This window comes from Oryctolagus cuniculus, chromosome 2 (assembly GCF_964237555.1).
Source record: "Oryctolagus cuniculus chromosome 2, mOryCun1.1, whole genome shotgun sequence".
NCBI classification, from domain to species: Eukaryota; Metazoa; Chordata; class Mammalia; order Lagomorpha; family Leporidae; genus Oryctolagus; species Oryctolagus cuniculus.
Genome location: NC_091433.1, coordinates 90,277,934 through 90,300,116, shown reverse-complemented (window position 1 = coordinate 90,300,116; position 22,183 = coordinate 90,277,934). Strand labels below are relative to the sequence as shown.

Sequence of the window (22,183 nt, the reverse complement as noted above, 5' to 3'; positions counted from 1 at the left end):
GAATTAGGTAGGGCCGATAATCTAAAAGGACTTCATAGATTATATTGTTTTTGTCAGTAATTTGATGCCTTTGGTTTACCTTTTACTCTGTGACTGAAGGCTGCTACTATTACCGTCTTCTGACACTGATCTGTATAAACGAAGAAAGCATTTTACTTTTAAGGATTAGGAAACAAAGCAATCTGGAGCAATAGCAATAAAACTTAGAGAATAAGGGCTGATGCTGTGGCACAGCGGGTTAACATCCTGGCCTGAAGTGCCGGCATCTCATATGGGCGCCGGTTCTAGTCCTGGCTGCTCCACTTCCCATCCAGCTCTCTGCTATAGCCTGGGAAAACAGTAGAAGATGGCCCAAGTCCTTGGGCCCCTGCACCCATATGGGAGATCTAGAAGAAGCTCCTGGCTCCTGGCTTTGGATCGGCACAGCTCTGGCCGTTGCGGCCAATTGGTGACTGAAACAGTGGATGGAAGACCTCTCTCTCTGTGTTTGTGTGTAACTCTGACTTTTAAATAAATAAATAAATCTTAAAAAAAACCTTAGAGAATTAAAAGTTAAATCTGTGCTAATTCATCAATTATGTGTGAAATTAATGTGGGGAAAGATTATTACATCTAACATAATAATTCCCAAATGTTAGAAAGATCCTGTGTATAAACATCTTCAAATTCTCAACTCACCGTGTATCTACTCATAATTTTTCTGCAAAATAACTATTTAGAGATACAATTATTGGGACTAACCACTCACTCTCCTTATTGAGAGCTTTAATGAGGACCACTAAATCTTCCAGTTACATGTGGCCACATTTTATGGTGCTTAGAGAACCTGCACGCTTGTTTTAGAACACCACTGCGGAGGGCCTGCGCCGTGGCGCACTAGGTTAATCCTCTGCCTGTGGTGCCAGCATCCCATACAGGCGCCGGGTTCTAGTCCTGGTTGCTCCTCTTCCAGGCCAGCTCTCTGCTGTCACCCAGGAGGGCAGTGGAGGATGGCCCAAGTGCTTGGGCCCTGCACCCACATGGGAGACCAGGAGGAAGCACCTGGCTCCTGGCTTCAGATCAGCTCAGCATGCGGGCCATGGCAGCCATTTGGGGGGTGAACCAACAGAAGGAAGACCTTTCTTTCTGTCTCTCTGTCTCTCTCTCACTGTCTATAACTCTACCTGTCAAATAAAAAAAAAAAAAAAGAACACCACTGCACACACCACAGTTAGTGTTGGAAGGGGAGGGTCACGGCTTCCTGCTTTCTGTTACACAGCTAGGACGCCTTGACTATAGTTGATAAGAACAGGTTTGAACGCTGTCCTTGGACTGCTAAGTCCGTGCAGGGTCTGAGTTTAGGTGCCCTAGTGCGGCTGTGTACTTTTGTCTCTGGAGACTATGCACTGAGAAGGCAGTGGCTGTGGGCAGGCTGTCAGCGCTTTCCTTGAAAACTCATGCGGAAGTGGTCGGAAGATGTGCGGGACCCAGTGTAAGCAGAGCGGTCGTGGAGGGACCAGACAGAAACAGGATGAGCTGATTCAAGACTAAAGCCTTTGGGGAATGGAGAGAAGGTCTCGGCTTCCGACCACGCTGCTCATGTCCTCCACTCTTCCCTTCAGCTCTGTTTTGTTTCTCGCCCCTGGCTGTGATGCTGCGGGCTCTTGGGATCCAATTTTGTCATTTGTAACCAACGATTCCTTATTATGATATTTCTCTAAAGGTCTAAATTACTCTTGTCGACTAGTTATGCTTTCTGAGATGTCTTAAGAAAGGGCGCCAGGAAGACCTACGCCAGCTGTCATTCAATTAAGTCAATCAACACTAATTTGATTATGCAAATATCATTATATAGAATCCAGACTACTACTCTGAATTTAAATATAGATTGCTAGCCTTTTGATGTCTTCACTGATTTCATAAATAGAGGTGTTAATGGAAATTTTAATCATGCTTTCGCCTCCATCAGCATTCCTGAGAAACAGCCATTTTAATTTTGCACAGAATGAGATCCACTTATTTATTCTCTTTTCTCTGTTAATACTTCCGTAAATATGCACCGAGCAAATTGTGATTGGCATGGTCGTTATGGTAAGTAAAAATAAAAACCTGTGCAATAGCTTAATTATAAACACATGAACAATATTACTTCTGAGCAAAGTTTAGAATATCCTGTATTTTCTCCCTCATTCTGTGACAGCTCCTATTTTTTAATCACAGCATTTGCTTCCCTGACTGTGTCTGTTCGCCTCCCGAGCACAGGTGGGTGTCAGGGCAGTGGCAGTGGTGCTGCCTGGGAAGTCAACAGAACCTCCTAAAACAATTTCAGCCAATGTGGCTGCTCCTGCAAAGGCCCCAAGGACTTCCTGAGCCGCCACAATTGCTCCTGTGAACATGAGGGATACCCAAGTGCCTGAAGTCTGGGACTTTCTTATTCAGTTCTTCTAAAAATTCACCCTATTCTTCTGAGGATCCTACCTGTAATATTCTAAATGACATTCTTACCATAATTCATTTTAAAACTCAACTTAAAAATAATATGTTTACCTACCCTCTACTCAAAGTTTCTTCTCTGCGCCAGAATCTCTTCCTTCTATTCCAGTTTAGAGCAATGACAGCAATCACAACAACGAGTGGCAGATAAATGTAGAAACTAATCAAAAGGCCATTTTTCTTAGGTGCACCCTGATAGGATTCAGGGAAGTATAAGCTTTTACCTGAGAAAATGAATGCATGGGTAAACTTTTGGAAAAATTATATTCAATTTATACAAATAATTTGAATCATGAAAATTTGGATTTCAAATAATACAGCTGAATATTCAATTTTAATTTACATGTCTTCCCAACCTTCTATGAGAGTAGCCCAAAGTATATTATCTGTTTTGTCAATTAAATGCACTTACACATATCATGACAATAGCTACTGTTAACAATATATAAGTCACATAAGGTTATTTATAATCTCTTTATGCATATTTAGTCTGTACTTCTTTAATATTATCATGTTATTATATTCTCTCAAATTCCCTTACATGCACTACTGTTTAGAACACATTATATAAAATTATCTAAAACTAGGTTTTTAACTTTAAAAAACCTGGAGAAATATTAAAAAGAAGTAAATAAAGAGCTACAAAAGGAAAATAAAAATGAATAACAGTGGTGTTTGGGATCTCTGGGATGCCATCAAATTAACCAACATTTGAGTTTTGGGAATTTCTGATGGAATGCAAAATAAGAATAGTTTAGAAAGTTTATTCCATTAAATAGTAGCAGACAACTTTTCCAATTTGGGGAAAGATTCAGAGATACATATATACAAATTCCTAACAGGGATATGATCAGAAAAGAAGCTCACCATGACACATTATATTCACACTTTTGAAAATAAAATATTTAGAGAGTATCTTAAAAGTTAGGAGAAAAGCATCAGCTCATTTTTAAGAGAACTCCCGTTAGATTGACAGCAGATTTTTCAGCACAGACCTATATAGGCCATGAAAGAATAAAGATATACAGTCCATGTTCTAAAAGATAAAAACTACCAACCCAGAGTACTTTACCCAGTGAAGCGTTCACTCATAAATGAAAATGAAATACAGCTCAACAGAAGCAACAATAGAAAGAATTTATTACCATCCTGCCAGCCTTAAACATGATACTTAAAGACGTATTACATGCAGAAACAGAGAAAAACAACCAGCATCTGTGTCATAAGAATATGAAAGTAGGAAACCCAATAGCAAAAGAAAAAAGGGTGTTCAAAATAAGCAATATAAATTTGTATGGCAAAATGGCAGGACCAAGTCACTACTTTATTAATAATACCCTTGAGTGGAAATGAGCTTAACTCTCCAGTTTAAAAATGCAGACTGGCTGAATGGATTAAAAGAAATAAGACCTAAGTGTATGCTTCACACAGGAAACACTTCACTAGGACACAGACAAACACACACACACACACACACACAGAGGTACTGAAAGTGGAAGGATGGAAAACATTCCATGCAGATGGCAACCAAAAGTGAACAGGAGTAGCTATACCTATATCAGAAAAAATAAAAATACAAAAACTTATCTTAAAGCAAAAACTCTTAAAAGAGGCAAAGAAGGTCAATATGTAATGAGTAGGAAGAGATGCGTTCAGCCTGAAGACAAGACTATTTTACATGCACCTAGCTGAATTCCACAGCACCCAGATTTAGGAAACGAATGTTAATGGAGCGAAAGGGAGGCAGAAACTGTAAGTCCAGGTCACTTTACCATTCCATGTTCATCAATGGACAGGTCAGCCAGGCCAAAATCTACAAAGTAAGAGCTAATCTATACTGTACACAAAATGGACCTAGTAAATATCTACAGAACATTCAGTCCCGCAGGTGCAGAATATACATTCTTTCTATCAGCAATGGAGCATTCTCTAGCACAAACCATTCAATAGGCATAAAGCATCTTAAAATTTTTCTAAAAAATATAATCATATCATGTATGTTTTCTCAGCCCAACACAATAAAGCTGGAAATAAACAACAAAACAAACTCTACAAGTTATGTAAATGCATGGTGACCAGACAGCAAACCTCTGAATGAACGGTGGATCATTGGGAAAACAAAAAGATTAATAACCAGAATATATAAAGAAATCAAGAAACTACAATAACAAAACAAACAGCCCAGTTAAGAAATGGGACAAGGACTTAAACAGACATTTTTCAAAACAAGAAATCCAAATGGCCAACAGACACATGAAAAAATGCCCAGGATCAATAGCAGTCAAGGAAATGCAAATAAAAACCACGGTGAGGTTTCACTTCACCCTAATTAGAATGGCTTTCATACAGAAATCAACAAACAACAAATGCTGAGGAGGATGTGGGGAAAAAGGTACCCTTATCCACTGTGGTGGGAATGCACACTGGTTAAACCACTGTGGAAATCAGTTTGAAAGACATCTCAGAAAACTGAATATAGACCTACCATAGGACCTAGCCATCCCACTCCTGGGAATTTACCCAAGGGTAATGAAATCAGCAAATAAAGAGTTATCTGGAACCCCATGTTTACTACAGCTCAATTCATAATAGCTAAGACATGGAATCAACCCAAATGCCCATCAACTGAAGACTAGATAAAGAAATTAAAAAAATAAAATCCGGTCATTTGCAACAAAATGGATGAATCTGGAAAACATCATATTCAGTGAAATAAGCCAGTCCCAAAGGGACAAATACCATATGTTCTCCCTGATCTGTGACAACTAACAGAATACCTAAAAGGAAACCTGTATAAGTGAAATTGACACTTTGAGAAGCCATGACTTGAACAGCTGTTGTCTTGACTGCCTGCCAAGGAACAGTTTTTTGTTTTTTGTTTTTTGTTTTTTTTTTTTTTTGTTTGTTTGTTTTTGTTTGTTTTTCTTAATGGAGAATGGGACAGGGAATGGGAGGAGGAGGAGGTAGGGTGGGAGTTGGGGTGGGAGGGGGGATACGATGGCAAGAATCAGTATATTCCCAATGTTGTACTTATGAAATTTGTACTCATTAAATAAATCATTTCTCCAGGAATAAAATTAAATTAAATTAAATTAAATTAAATTAAAAAATAAAGCCAATAAATAACAAATACTAGTACATGGTGGAGAAAGGGTTCCTTAATACACTGTTGCTGGAAATGCAAATTAGCACTATTATGGAAAACAGAACACAAATTCCTCAAAAAACTAAAAATAGAACTATCATAGCATCCAGCTACATCACCTCTAGGAATATATTCAAAGAAAATGAAGTCAAGAAAACATGGCAAATTAATTTTTAGCAAAAGTGTAAAAAAATTAAATAGGCAGTGAATAACTCTTTCAATGTTGTGTTAGAATATTCAAATACTCATGAATCAAAAATTCAACTTTGGACTTGTGGCACCACTGTCATATATTCTTGTCATGGCTGACTCCTATATTAGTGGGCCTGAGATTGAATCCTGGTTCTGCTATAGACTTGGTTCCTACTAGTGTGCACCCTGGCAGGCAGCTGGGGATGGCCTAAGGACTTCGAATCTTTGGCACCAATGTGTGAATTTCAGAGGAAGTTCTTGGCTCCCAGCTTCAGCTAGGTACAGCCCTGGCTGTTGTGTGCATTTGGGTAGTGAGCAGTGGTAAAAATATTCTCTCCCTCTTTCTTTCTCCCTCCTATCTTTTAAATAAAAATAAATAAATAAAATGTGAAAAAAAAAACTTTTATCATAAGATTCTGCTACTCCTTACAAAAATTAACCCAAAATGTGTTATAACCTTAAATGGAAAACGTAAAGTTATCCCTTTTAGTATAACAGCAGAAAATCTTCAGCTCCTAGGAGTGATAGAGTCCATATAATTGACAGCAAAATCGCTAACCAAAAAGGAAAAAAAAATAGATTCTTCAAAATCATAAAAAAAAATCTTGGTATGAGAAGAAAACAAATTACTGATTCATGAAATCACATGAAGAAGAGCAATTTAGCGGTTGCCAGGAGTTAGGAAAGAAGGAAGAGAGGATGGATATATTTACAAAGGGAATAACAGCAGGGATCCAAGGAGTGATGGCACAGTTCTATATCACAATTGTGGGCATTCCAAGAATCTGAACACCCCAAAACTGCATAGAACTCATACACCTATATGCACATAGATCCTGGTGAAATCTGATTTGGATCTGTGTATTTTTCCAGTCCCAATTTCCCAGTTGGATATTGTAGAACAGACTTATAACATGTTGCCACTGATGGATGCTGGGTGGAGGTAACAGGGTATTTCCCTCAGGAGGACTTTGTAACACTTTGTAAATCTAATTACTCTGATATAAAATATTAATTTAAAGCCAGTAGGCTATAAACAGAACTCCAAAACTTGGCAATAAAGATCAGGCAAGACAAAACAAAAACTAGATAATATTGTATGGTGGTAAAAGTGTGGATTGGTTGTGCAGTGAAACTGTCATAATGGAAAGACAGTTTGGAAAAATTTTTAGCTTTTACCTGTAAAATTAAAAATCCATTTATGATGTAGCCCAGCAATCTATTTGTGACTTAGCCACGAAATAACCCAAAAAAAACTTATTTATACACAAAAGCCTGTGTACCTGTTTACAGTAGATTTTTTTTTTTTTCACAATTTCCTGTCGCTCCCCCTCTTCATGGAGGAACGACACAGGACCCTGCGCTGTTCTTTTGTCTGCTCGGCCCTCCCCGGGTTTGCTGCTGGTTCTTCCCGGTTGGCTACTGACCCTTCCACCTCCGTGGAAGGGCGGTTCCCCCTAGCCACTTTCCCCACTTCCGCAGGGGAGCAGCACACCGCCGGCCGGCTCTCTTGGGGGCTGCACAGGTGTTCCTTCAGATAGATGTTCCTGGTGCATGTTGTCTCTCTCCTCCTTTATAGTCCTCTTCCACCAATCCCAACTCTGCTACCCACACGCCGAGTACACTGCTCTCCTCCAATCAGGAGCAGGTCCTGCTGTTTATTGGTTGAACTGGAGGCAGCTGTGTAGAAGCTGTTTCCTCCTCTCCCAGCACCGTATTGTGGGAGAGCAGATGCATAGAATAAGTCTTAATTCGAGTAACAGTCTAGTCTGAGTTGCTCCCCACAATTACCAAATCCTGGAAACGGTTCAAATATCTGTCAATAGATGACTGGATAAGCAAACTATAGGTCTTTTCAATGGAAGGCTTTCAGCATCAAATAAAGTTCAAGGGTTGAAACCCATTATAACATGGATGAACCTCAAATACACACGTGTTATACATGAAACTCTAGAAAAAGTAAATCTAGAGGGACAGGCAGCAGGTGATCTGTTGGCGGGGTTGTGAGAGACAACTACAGAAAAGCATGCAGAGGGATGACTGGGTTGACAGGTGTATTCCTTGTCAGGATCATTGTGGTAGGAATGAGAGCCTGTCTATGTCGAGTAGCTATGGAACTCTATTCCACAGACTGAATGCACCGTGCATACATTATTCTGAAGCCTAAAGTGTTTAACATAAATTAAGAATTAAAAAGGAAATGGGCATTGTTTTGCAGAGGGAAAGTTACAGCCTGAGTTGTCTGCACCTCAAATAGGTACCAGTTTGAGTCTCAGCTGCCCTGTTTCTGATCCTGTTCCCTGCCATCGTACCTGAGAGGGCAGCTGAAGGTGCCCAAAGAGCTTGAGCCCCGAACACCTACATGGATGGAGTTTCAGGCTCCTGGTTTTGGTCAGTCCCTGCTGCTGAGGTCATTTGGGGAGTGAACCAGTGGATGGAAGATAACTCTTTGTCTCTCTCTCTCTCAACCTTGCTCTCAGTGTCCCTCTACCCACACACCTTGTAACTGCTTTTTAAATAAATAAATAAATCATTTATTAAAATAGTTTTATTATTTTTTAAATCTCCATAAAGGGAACAAATCTCTTGTATTTCGTTTATACAGTTTTTAAAACATAATGAGGCCGGCTCCGTGGCTCACTAGACTAATCCTCTGCCTGTGGCGCCAGCACACCGGGTTCTAGTCCCAGTCGGGGCACCGGATTCTGTCCTGGTTGCCCCTCTTCCAGGCCAGCTCTCTGCTGTGGCCCGGGAGTGCAATGGAGGATGGCCCAAGTGCTTGGGCCCTGCACCCCATGGGAGACCAGGATAAGTACCTGGCTTCTGCCATTGGATCAGCGCGGTGTGCCGGCCGCCGCGCAATGGCCGCGGTGGCCATTGGAGGGTGAACCAACGGCAAAGGAAGACCTTTCTCTTTGTCTCTCTCTCTCACTGTTCACTCTGCCTGTCAAAAAAAAAAAAAAAGTAATTATACTTCCCATCATACCCTTCCTACCTCCCTCAATTTTTCCACTCTCCCTCCACCTTCTTTATATTTTTCTTTTAATTTGTAATGACATACTTTCAGTATACTTTATAATCATGAGCTTACCCTCCAATAAACAAGACTACAATAAATAGTGAGTAGAAAAACCACTGTTCCTCACAGGGCTGTGAAAATGCAGGGATTATATTATTGGGAAGAATAATAAAAAAGCTTTCTGAGATGCTGTCTCTGGCCTCTGCTGAAGAATGAGATTGGGTGCCCAGGAGAGCTACAGCCTGGGCCATCCCTTCTGCCTTGGCTGCTGATTCTCAGCTGCCCCGGCCAGGGACTGAGAACAGGTGCAGAGAGTGAGGGCTGTTATTTCACCCACCTCTTTCTGCTTTTACAATGGCGTCATTGGGGATTGAGAGCAGGTAGTAGTTGCAGAGTGCTGTGATACCCCTACCACTTACCCCTGCAAGCAGCTGTGTTTGTACCACTTCTGGGATTCCTCTCCCTGACCCAAGGCCAGTGACCTGCTCTCAGAACTGAGGGTGAGTGCCGTTAGAAAAACAGAACAAAACCTTGGAGCTGGAGCTGCCAGTGTAGACAATTCTTCTGGCAAAAAGCATGTCCCAGTGGTTCCAACCTGATCCAGGTGCTTCCATATCACAGCAGCCTCACAGTGGGCATGCCTCCAGTTCATTACGGTGTGCACCGCAATGGTCTAGAATGCCTTCCAGTGACCACTGGAAACTCTGATTCACTCACTGTCTTTTCAAGTATTGGCTACAGCCAAAGAAATGATATACTATAGCATCCCAGTTGGTCCAAGGACAATCTTGTTACCAAGCCAACACACCACATCACATATCCAAGAGAAAGTAATTATCAGGAAAGTTGGTGATATAAATGGACATAGAGACACCTGATCTACCATATGCACAGAAACAAAGGTAGCTATCATGGAGAAAATATGAAATTCTAAAATTCATTAGGGAAAGAAAAGGGAGATTCAAAATAACAACAGTTGTTTACATGATAGTTGATCAATAATAACTTTGAATGTTAACAGACTAAAATATGCAATAAAAGGATATAGACTGGGTGCAAGAATAAAAGACAAAATGAAACAATATGCAGCCAACAAATGAGCGACTTACTCCAGATTTGTAGAAACAACCAGACTGAAAATGGAGGGATAGAAGAATAAGTTCTGAGCAAATGGAAACAAAGAGACAAGTGCTTTTAACACAGTAGTATCAGATAAAAAAGACTTTTATGTCAAACACTGTACAAAGTGTAGGTGGATGCTGGGTCTATTCGGTGACATGAGCTTACAACTGTACACACATGTACCAACAGCAAAGCTCTCAATACATACCACAAATATTATCAGCTATAAAGGGAGAGCTAGATGGCAGTCCAGTAAGATTAGGGAAGTTCAACATCCCATTTCCAAAAAAATGAATTAATTACCTGTGGGGAGCAACTCGGACTATACTGTTACTGGAATTAAGACTTATTCTATGCATCTGCTCTCCCACTGTGGGGAGCAACTCGGACTATATTGTTACTGGAATTAAGACTTATTCTATGCATCTGCTCTCCCACAATATGGCGCTGGGAGAGAAGAAAGAGGCTTCTACACAGCTGCCTCCAGTTCAACCAAGGAACTGTAGGACCTGCTCCTGATTGGAGGAGAGCAGCGTACTTGGCGTGTGGGTAGCAGAGTTGGGATTGGTGGAAGAGGACTATAAAGGAGGAGAGAGACGGCATGCACCAGGAACATCTAAGGGGAACATCTAAGGGAACACCTGTGCAGCCCCCGAGAAGAGCCGGCCGGCGGTGTGCCGCTCCCCTGCGGAAGTGGGGAAAGCGGCCAGGGGGAACCGCCCTTCCACGGAGGTGGAAGGGATAGTAGCCAACCCGGGAAGAACCAGCAGCAAACCTGGGGAGGGCCGAGCAGACGAAAGAACAGCGCAGGGTCCTGTGTCGTTCCTCCACGAAGAGGGGGAGCGACATAATGGTGCCGTGACTCGGATATGAAGCCTAGGCAGGGTTTAGTGTCGTTCCTCCACGAAGAGGGGGAGCGACATAATGGTGCCGTGACTCGGATAGGAAACCTAGGACGGATAGGAAACTTAGGAGGGAAGAAACGGGAAGAAGCAGGAAAATACCGGAGAGAGAGACTAGCGAAGAGCCTAGGGGAACGCCGGACGAGAAAGGTGCCGGAAGAAGCTATTGAAAGCCTAGGCATAGACTTGGATATGGACTGTGGGAAAGAAGTTAGGATTGAAAGCGAAAGTGAAAGCTTTCATAGACTTGGATGCGGACTATGGCGGGGAAGCTAGGAGACTGAAAGCGAAAGTGAAACCTGGAGGAGGCTTGGACTCGGATATGGACTGTGGGGAGTAGCCAGGAGAAATGAGAGGAATATTGTTGGAAGAAAACTTAAGGAAACATACCGGGTAGAGAAAAATGTTAGGGAGGATGAAGCCGCAAGTGCAGGCCGAGGCGGAGATATAAGCCACCTTGGAATTCTTCAAGTCACCCCGGGGAGCAAGAGGCGAAGATCTGGAACCAGAGGCAGAGACGTGGGCCGCCAGGTTGAAATTCGCCAGGTTAGTCCGGGGAACTTGGACTGAATGCCGGTGGTGGCGGAAACATTCGCGGAAGCCGCCGCGTGCAGAGAGAGCACGGGGCGTGAATAAATAGGGAACGCGGGGCTGGCGCGAGGCCGTGGTGCGGGCGCGAAGTGCGTGGAGACTGCGGAGCGTGCGCGCAGAGCCGGGAACCCGCCGGCGGGGCGAGGCGCCGGGAAGCCGCGCAGAGCCGTGAAGCCGCCGCGGGGCGGGCGCCGGCGGGGCGAGGCGCCGGGAAGCCGCGCAGAGCTGTGAAGCTGCCGCGGGGCGAGGTGCCGAGAAGCAGCCTCGGGCGGGCGCCGGGAAACCGCAGGGATAAGAGAAACAGAAGTTTAGAAGTAAAAGGAGAGAAATAGGAATGCTGGAAGATAGAAGTAAAATGGGAGAAATAGGAATGCCCGGAGATAGAGAAATAGAGAAATAGAAAGGCCTCCCCTCAACATGGCAATGAGAAAGCTTGGATTAGGTCTGCCTGATTAAGTGAGGCGATGAGCACCTGGGCGGCTAGCAGCTTATGCGCTGCAGGTCACCGAAGACAGGCACGAATTAACATCAGTAAGGCCTCCCCACAATACTGCAATTAGAAAGCTTGGATTCGGTCTGCCTGATTAAGTGAGGCGATGAGCACGATGAGCACCTGCGGCGGCTAGCAGCTTATGCGCCGCAGGTCACCGAAGACAGGCACGAATTAACATCAGTAAAGCCTCCCCACAAAAAGGCAATGAGAAGGCTTGGATTCGGTTTGCCTGATAGGGCTTGTAAGCCCCTGCAGGCTCGACCAGAGCATGCGCTGCAGGGCACCGAACACAGGCACGCATCAGCGCCTAAAAACCTCCTCACAACATGGCGAAGAGAGGACCCGGATTCGGTTTGCCTGATTGATAGGACTTGTAAGAGCCTGTGGTAACTCTAGCAAGTAGAGCAGAGTGTGTGCCACGGGACACCGAAGACAGGCGCGTATCAACGCCAAAAAATAAAAAGAAAGGGGGATCTGTGGGGAGCAACCGGACTAGACTGAGTTACTGGAATTAAGACTTATTCTATGCATCTGCTCTCCCACAATATGGCGCTGGGAGAGGGGTAAACAGCTTCCGCACAGCTGCCTCCAGTTCAACTAATAAACTGTAGGACTTGCTATTGATTGGAGGAGAGCAGCGTACTCGGCGTGTGGGCAGCCGAGTTAGGATTGGCGGAGGAGGACTATAAAGGAGGAGAGAGACGGCATGCACCAGGAACATCTAAGGGGAACATCTAAGGGAACCTGTGCAGCCCCCGAAGAGAGCCGGCCGGCGGTGTGCCGCTCCCCTGCGGAAGTGGGGAATGTGGCCAGGGGGAACTGCCCTTCCACGGAGGTGGAAGGGATAGTAGCCAACCCGGGAAGAACCAGCAGCAAACCCGGGGAGGGCCGAGCAGACGAAAGAACAGCGCAGGGTCCTGTGTTGCTCCTCCACGAAGACGGGGAGCGACAATTACCCAAACAGAGACTTAACTGACAAACATCAACTCTAAACTATCCTTTTGACCTAATGGACCTAACAAGGATATACAGACCATAGAACGCAACAGCTGCAGGATACATTTTCTGTTCTAGGGCACAAGTAACATCTACCAGGATTGATCATATGCTAGTCCACAAAATGAGGCTGAAAATATATATGGAGATAAAAATAATTTCAAAAATACTTCCTAAACACAATGGTACAAACCCACAAGTCAGTTAAGAAGGTTAACTTTGAAAACTTTACAAACTTTACAAAGGCATAGAAATTAAAAGAATCAACTATCCAGAAAAAAATAATAAGAAACTGGGTCTGGTGCTGTGACTAGCAATTAAAGACACCACCTGCTTTGCTGGCATCCCTTATGGGCATCAGTTGGAGTCCTGGCCGCTCCACTTCCGATCCAGCTCTCTGCTAATATCCTGGGAAAGCAGTGGAAGATGGTCCAAATGCTTGGGCTCCTGAATCCATGTGTGAGACCTGGAAGAAGCTCCTGGCTCCTGGCTTTGGACTGGCCCAGCTCTGGGCATTGCAGCCATTTGGAAAATGAACCAACCAATGGAAGTTCTCTCTCTTACTTGTTCATTCTCTCTCTCTCCTTCTCTCTCTCTCTCTCTCTCTCTCTCTCTCTCTCTCTGCCTCTAAATCACTCTGTAACTCTGCCTTTCAAATAAATTAATAAATCTTTAAAAAAACAAGGAAACTAAACGTATTGATGCACATGACAATGAAAACACAGTGTACTGAAACTTAAGGAATGCAAAAGCAATTCTAAGGGAAGTTCATGCCAATGAACTCCAGTGAACTCCTGTGTCAACAGAAAGAATGAAAATGCTACATTTAAATCAAGGAACTAGGAAAGCAAGATTGAAATGAATAAAAAATACAAGAAAAGTAATGAAAAAGATAACAGCAGAAACAGAAACATGAAACACAAAAGCATAAGGCAATAATTTGAAATTTTGATGGATATATAAAATGGGCAGAACATTATTTACACAAAGAAAAAATGAAAGAAGACTGAAATAAATAAAAATTACAAATGAAAGAGACATCACAATTTTGTGACAGTGGAAAAAGTATCCTAACACAATAAAAGTATGGCAACAAGTTTTATAATCTAGATGAAATGGCTAAATTCCTGGACACCCATACAACTTACCAGCATTAAACTATAATTAAATACAAAATATGAATGAACTCTCCAATATATAAGGAGGAGATTGAGTTCATAAGAAGACTTCCATAAGAGAAAAGCTAGGAAGAGTTGGTTTCATTGACAAATTATGCCAAATAGTTAAGGAAGAACTAATGCTCTTTATTCTCAAACTATTTCAAAAAATCAAAAAAAAAAAAAATAAGGCATACTTGAAAACTTCTGTAGGCCAAGAATTATCCCAATACAAAATCGGAGAAAGAAACAACAACAAAGAAAACTACAGGCAAATAGTCCTGATGAAAATAAAGGCAACACTCCTCAACAAAGTATTAATGAACTAAAATAAGAAGTACATCAAAAAAGATCATTCACCATGCTTAAGTGATATTCATGACACGGATGCAAGCATATGGTTAGGTTTAAATACCTCGCGGTTCTGGCCTTTCATAGCCCCCTCAAAAGGAGACAGACGAAAGAGATGGAGACTGACCTCAGCAGAGACAGCTTGCTTTATTGAAGCTAGGTGGTGGCAACAGTCTCTTCTTGGGAATGAGCTGGGCTTTTAGCTGGTTGCCCTAGGAACTCAGCACCAAGGGCTTTTCAGGAGCCTTAGAGGCCTTTCCCTTATCTTGTTTTGTAAGCTGATTTGCCAAGTGTCTAGAGAGAGAGAGAGGTCCTGAGTGGACCTCTCACGAGGTGGGATGGGTCTCTGGAGGTGGGAAGGAAGTAGGGGAGTGGTCAGGACGAGGACTGCTCTGACTTTCTCAAGCTGAGTAGGGGTGGATCTCAAAATTGAAAATAGTCCAGTGTCTTCCAGAGGCAAAAGAGATGGGTGGGGGGCCGGCACCATGGCTCTCTAGGCTAATCCTCCGCCTTGCAGCGCCGGCACACCAGGTTCTACTCCTGGTCAGGGCGCCGGATTCTATCCCGGTTGCCCCTCTTCCAGGCCAGCTCTCTGCTGTGGCCCGGGAGTGCAATGGAGGATGGCCCAAGTGCTTGGGCCCTGCACCTGCATTGGAGACCAGAAGTACCTGGCTCCTGCCATCGGATCAGCATGGCGGCCATTGGAGGGTGAACCAACGGCAAAGGAAGACCTTTCTCTCTGTCTCTCTCTCACTGTCCACTCTGCCTGTCAAAAAAAATAAAAATAAAAATGAAGAGATGGGTGGGGGAAGGGAAGGGGAGCCAGGGGAGTCCCCTCCGTGGGTGTGAGCTTACTGACAGCCTGGAGGAAGATTCTGGTGTTCTAGTGCGCCTCAGCGTGACTACAGCTCACAACAAAGGATCGCATTGCAAAGTAGCTGGGAGAGAGGATTTTGAATGTACTCACCGCAAAGAAATGATAAGGACTTGATGTGACACGCTTTACTCTAATTTGATTCTTGTACAAAGTATAAATATATGGAAACAATTCATTTTATCCAGAAATATGTAAAATTAGTATGTCAAATGAATATTTTAAAATGAGCTAAATGTCAAAATCCAGTGTTCAATACCACGTGTGAAGGATATGAGTTCTTCGAAAAGTGCCTCTTATGAAAACTCCCTATGAGGATTTAAAAAAAAAATTTTGTCCAAGATAAACTTACATCTTAATTCTATTTTCCATGAACTTTTTGAAGTACCCTAGCATTTAAAGTGTAAGTGTATATTGTATGTAAATAACACAAAAAATATTTAATGCCTAAGAAGGAACACACAAAGAAAATCAAAGAATGTTGAGGAAATGAAAAAGTAAGTTAAAAGAAAAAGGATGAAATATAAGTTGTCAAAATTAATGAAATAAAGTCATCTGTGTCGAAAATTGCTTCTTTCACAAGATACATGAAGTTCCTACATTCTTATCAAAAATGAAATACATACATGTGTGGGTTGCAGGGAACGGAGGAGGGAAAGAAGAACAAAGTATCGATATTACACATTGACCAAAAGCCATCAGTATCATTTATACAGACAAGATCAGAACATTTTGAAAACTTTATAAGCAAAAAAATTATCAATTTGGAGAAAAATGAACACATTCTTTTCAAAGTACAATATCCTATAGTTGACAAACGAATAAAAATTTTCATTAGTACTATGTCTGTAAAGAAGCCTAGTATTTTTAAAATTTTTTTCCTGCAAAGAAAAATATCTTACTGATAAATTCCAGCATTATCAAAAGCAGAATTTTTAAATAATGACACTGAGCTTCTGAGATGAAGAGGAGTCACTTCCCAAATTGGTTCTTCTGCAGGAATAGCTAGAAAAGCTGCACGTTTAATTATTACAAGGAAACAACAATGCATATAAATAATATTTGTAAATTAACAAACATTAAGATATATCATATCAAATATTTTTATGCATCTGGATCTTTATAATTGTAAACATATAAGGAATGCAAACCAGGATGTTACAGTGTTCATCATATGATAAACTACAAGCAGTTAAAAACTGTGAGAATAAAAATACTTCTCCAGAAACCAGATAGTAAAATAAAATAGACTTAAAAGCAGAAATTAACAGAGATTAAGGCAGACATTAATGATTAGAAAATGCAATTACAATACACAAAATTAACTATGTATATAAATGTACTCTTTGAATTGATGTGTATATATATTTCAACTATTTTTCCTTCAATTCACTGAATTTTTTTAATTTTCAGGGTATTTGTGGGGGCAAGGAAAAACATTCTAACAACCTTCTTGAAATATCTTTTATTCTTAACCTCCTAGCCTTTAACTCCTTTACACCAAGCTCTCATGTTATTTATGCAATTATACAGTTATTAGATATTTAATTGTCTTGGCCCATTTGACTTGAATTCATACCTTAAGTATTTATCTGGATACACAATTCTCAGTGTTAAAAAACTGGTATAACGGAAATGAATATAACTATGTTCATTTATACCTTTGTGCCAAATAAGTTTTAAAATAATTGCTGCTGCACACTATCTATTTGCTGTGGGAATGGAGTATTTCAGTATTCTTCCCTTTCGATAGTAGGGTTCATTGTAAAGATGGGACTCAGCACATCACAATAGTTACCCTTGGAACATGCAGTCTACGTAACAAAACCATCACTTTCTCTGTAAGTTACCTGTAGCTGTGTGAAAACTTTGCAGTATCAAGATAGACGATTTGAGGACCCTGTTTGAAATGAGTGGGAGATTTTTCTAGAAGCTCATTCTGGTGTAGCACAAAAACATACACAAAACTTTCATGGATCATGTGATCCAGAGCTGCACTGAATACACAGCCCTGGAACCACTGACATGTAAATTTACACTGAAATGGAAATTCCGGTTTCTCCCCAGCACTGCACCAAGTGCTGAGTCACCACATGAGGACAGCAGAGATCTGGAACTGTTCCGCAGAGCATGAGGACTGTGCTGCTCCGTGAGACTTACTTGTAGGCAGCCAAAACCCGTCATCCACACTTCCGCCTGGTGAAAATGCTGTTTCGTCACATCTAGGAGGGGAGTATCCAGCATCACAGTGACAATTAAGTCGTTCGTTGCAAACCTATGCCAAAATCGGATGCAGTAAGAACATTCATACAGTCGACATACAATTAAATTCATACGTGCACTTGTTTGACCATGTAAATCATTCAAATATTGTAATTTATTATAAGTAATTTTTAACTTCATGTGGAAAATATTTTTCAAATGACAGGTAAATAGCACAAATGTGAATGCAAAATCTTTTCACAGAGGAGTTTTCATGTCTCTTGCACTTCCAAATAAAAGCAGACATAGTGAAAATAGATCTTTGTAAAAAAATAAGAATGGGAATAGGAGAGGAAGGAGGAAGAAGGGTGGGAGTGTGGGCGGGAGGGAGGGTAGGATGAGAAGTACCACTACGTTCCTAAATTTGTATATATAAAATGTATGCAGTTTGTATACCTTAAATAAAAATGTTTCTAGGTTAAAAAATACATAAAAGTGGGCCAGCGCCGTGGCTCACTAGGCTAATCCTCCGCCTTGCGGCGCCGGCACACTGGGTTCTAGTCCCGGTCGGGGTGCCGGATTCTGTCCCGGTTGCCCCTCTTCCAGGCAGCTCTCTGCTGTGGCCAGGGAGGGCAGTGGAGGATGGCCCAAGTGCTTGGGCCCTGCACCCCATTGGAGACCAGGATAAGTACCTGGCTCCTGCGATCGGATCAGTGCGGTGCGCCGGCCGCAGCGCACCGGCCGCGGCAGCCATTGGAGGGTGAACCAACGGCAAAAGGAAGACCTTTCTCTCTGTCTCTCTCTCACTGTCCACTCTGCCTGTCAAAAAAAAAATACATAAAAGTGGACAGCATTCTTCAAATAATTGAAATGTCTCATGTTTTCTAGGTATAGAGATTATGAAACTAGAAAGAATAAGACAGAGGTAAAAATTGTTATGAATTGTGTTCGATTTAAAAAAAATAACAAGGGGCAGTTGTTTGGCCTTATGGTTACTACACTGGTTGGGACATTTGCGTCTGACATCTGAGTGTCTGGGATCCACACAGCTCCTGAGCCCAGCTTCCTGCTAATGCAAGCACTGACAGAGCATCCGGGGCCCCTGTAGCTGGGTTCCAGCCACCGGTGTGGGAGACCTGGTTGAATTTCCGGATTGCAGCTCCAGCGTGGCGCAGCCCTAGCAGATGTGGGCATGTGAGGGGTGACTCAATGAATGGGTCTATTTTACTTTGTCTCTGATTCTCTCCCTCAATCTCAACTAAATAAATGAAAATTCAATAATATAAAATAACCATGATGATAATCAATTTTTATGATACATCGGGAGACCAAAAAAAAAAAAAAACTAAAGGAAGAAAGAAATGTATTAATCGGATATTCATAACCAACATATGTGGAAGGTTAGAAAATATCTATCAATGTGATCAGTGGATGAATATAAAAAGTGGCAGAACAGAACCCAGACATAAGTTCACATGAAAACTGAACAAGCGAGGAAAGAAACAGAAATAAACTAAAAATAGCAGGGCATATAAGCTATGTGCAGGAAAATGCTGAAGCAAGACATGCAGATAGCTCACTTCCTCTTGCTTCACTATAGAAAGCATGAAATATCTCTGTAGTAGAAGTCACTGGGTACAATGTTCAAGCACGCGTCCAAATTCTTACAGAATCTACAAAGTCTCCATCACCCAGGGGATCACTGAGTGACCGATACACAAATGGAGAAGCAAGCAGCAAATATGAACACGCATGCTTCAGAACTGTAGTTCAGTTACTGCTAATAAATCAATAATGTATTGAGCATCTTAGAAAAGGTTTAAGAGATGGAAAAACTAGTCTGCCCGGACAGAATTTGAGGAAATTCAATTTTTTTTTTTTACTATGATGGGTGGGAGTAAAAGCTGAAATAATGTTTCTGAAAGACAATGTACTCTCTGAGACAATTTAAATGGTACATACATTTGGTCAGATAGATTTTATTGCTAATAAATTAATAAATCAGATAGATGTGCCAAGGTGTATGCATACCATTTTCTGTTGTACTACTCTAGGTAAAAGTGAAGTTAAAACATAACATTTCAAAGGCCATCAATAAATAACTTTTCAAAAATAGCATAGAAGATCCATACAGGGAAATAAGTTGAAGGTATCAAAAGACTAAGCAGATCTGAATGGGCAGGGAACTCTGATCCTCTATAAATATTATATGATATGCAACATGCACAGTAAGAAAACACTGTTGTAAGTTGTTATAAATCTATAAGTAAACATGCAATGATGAACATGTACATGTATGATTAAATGCACGGTGCGAGTATAATCTTTAATAATTTCATTTCTAAAACCTAGAAACAGTTCTCTGACACTTTAATTACGCCTTATGTTAAATTTTTATACACAAGTGCAAGATTAGCTCATGCAAGTCAATAACAATCTGATATATGCATAGATGATATGCACACGTAGAAACAATGCAATCTGCCTTCTTCATTTAATTGCAATTTTCCAAAAGGAATTTCCACATTAAATAATTTTAAATGTTATCCTGAAAAATGTGACTGACACAGATTAAAATCACTATATTAAAAAGAGAGTAAATGTTACATACCCCATGCCCCTGACAAAGTGTTTGTGAGTCACAGTTGGGTTTTTCAGCATAAGCATTTAATATTTTGCATTCTCCATTGAGACAAATCTACAAAGCATGATAAAAATGTTAAAGAAACCAAAAGCAGCAAAACTTTAAAAGTGGAAAATCATAATTAATATGAGCAGTATGTACAGGGGTGATACACACAACAATCTGGAATTCATGTCATCCACTCAGTAAAAAGAAACTAACTCAGAATTAATATTGGTAGCAAAATTGTATACCATGATTTTATAAAACACTAAATGTTGCATATGAGATACTATGGTTTTCCTTCAGGGAGTAGAAGCACAGATTTAATGCTATGAGTTGGTATGAGAACAAATGTAGCCAACAAATAATTGGTAATGATTAGAATTTACATGAGCAATTTCTATGCATTTTTATATTATATAACTGTATAGAGCCTGAGTAGAGATTTTCATCCTCATTACATACTTGATGGTAATTAAATTGGCGTCTTAACCCTTGGGCCACGTGTTATTGACAAAGCCATTTTTAAATGGAGAGGCTGCTGTGCTCACCCATCTGAGAGATGAGTGCTACCTGCAGCTATTTAATCTTCTGTTTCTTTAATGAAAATCTCACTTGTCTTTCAGAGCTGTTATCTTCAACAAATTATTGAGTCACTCTGTACATCCGTTCATGTATCTTTGAATTTGCCATGGTAACTAAACCTATCTCACAGGTTAACAGGATTGAACAAAAACAATACCTGGTAAATAGCAAATGTTCATTAAACACAAGCTACAATTCTATTAATTAATTAGAATCACACTGTGATTTATAATTTAGACTCTATATTGCATGTTAACATTCCTTTATCCAGATTAATTTGAATTAATTTGAATTTGAATTGCTTTCAGGCAGCCTCCAACATGACATGCTGGCTTTCCTCTAGGTATCTGATGGAATATTCCAAACATGACAAATGGTTTGGGTTAAAAAGATAAGAGAGAGATGGTAGCTTAGTACCATGCCCCATCAGTTGCCTCTCAAAGAGGATACCAATCTGAACAGCTGTTCATGTACCGTTCTTCCTCATAACAGCTAAGGAAGTCAGGTGAGAGTCCATACTGGCTGGAATTAGTATAGCAATAAAAAAGGATGTGTTGAAGCAGGCAGGAAAAAAAGAGTTGTCCACATCACCTCTCTACCAACTCCAAGCAGCAAAACATGGAGGGAGAGAGAATTAAATACAGACCCAGTACCAGGCCCACCACAGTGAAGATCAGTGTTGGGCAGAACCCCGTGTTCCCTACTCCCAGCTCAGTACCTGAAGAATGAGCCTCTGGCCCAGGGACCAACTTCACCTACCCACCTCCAACTTGGGCAGTGCAGCAAGGGGAAAGACTGCACAGGCTGGGGACTGACCATCTCGACACCCCACCAACTAGGCCCAGAGAAGCAGCTGCTCCCAGAAGTACTGCTGATCCACTCAGGTGAACTGTCCAGTAGGACCTGCTCACCCACCATGGCCTCAGGGTAACAAGCTGGGTGGTATAGCCTGTGTGATTCAGCCTGCAGAGGACGTGTTAAAATAGGGGCACCACCCTTCGCCCCCACTCCCCTTCTGCCCTGGAAGCAGCTGAATGGCAGAGTTCTTGCAACCTGAAATCTAGGAAGCAGCCAAGAGGAAAGCCACTAACTCTCCATGCCCCACAGCCCATGGTCCAAAGAAGCGGTTAAGCCAGCAGTTCTCCAAAGCTGAGCTCATTGAGACCCGAGAAGCAGAGGCTCAACTTCGCTCACTCACTTTTGCACCCCTCACACACACACACACACACACACACACAAAGCTGGACAGGCCTCCCATAGCGGGTTGCACTCAGAGGCCATGTGAAGTTACCAAGGCAGCCATGGACACTGGCCAGTACCTAACTCTGCCACCAGGCCCACTATGCCACACTCACCTAGGTCCAGTGGGATGGCCTTGCCCTCTTGCTACCCATAGAAACTGATGGGCACACACACTCACAGCCCAGTGTTCTGCAGACTGAGCTACCAGCAAACC

General features: G+C 41.7%; 1 protein-coding gene across 1 annotated transcript in view; it reads right to left on the bottom strand.

Moving 5' to 3' along the window:
• Positions 1 to 22,183, bottom strand: part of LOC100358989 (A disintegrin and metallopeptidase domain 3) — a 102,276-nt gene that overhangs the window by 631 nt on the left and 79,462 nt on the right. Inside the window, exons 17-20 of the mRNA XM_017350395.3 lie at positions 20,128 to 20,214; positions 17,475 to 17,589; positions 2,531 to 2,696; positions 80 to 130 (exon numbers count right to left, since the gene is read on the bottom strand). Of these exons, the coding sequence (XP_017205884.1) occupies positions 80 to 130; positions 2,531 to 2,696; positions 17,475 to 17,589; positions 20,128 to 20,214 (419 nt within the window). The remainder of the gene's footprint in view (positions 1 to 79; positions 131 to 2,530; positions 2,697 to 17,474; positions 17,590 to 20,127; positions 20,215 to 22,183) is intronic.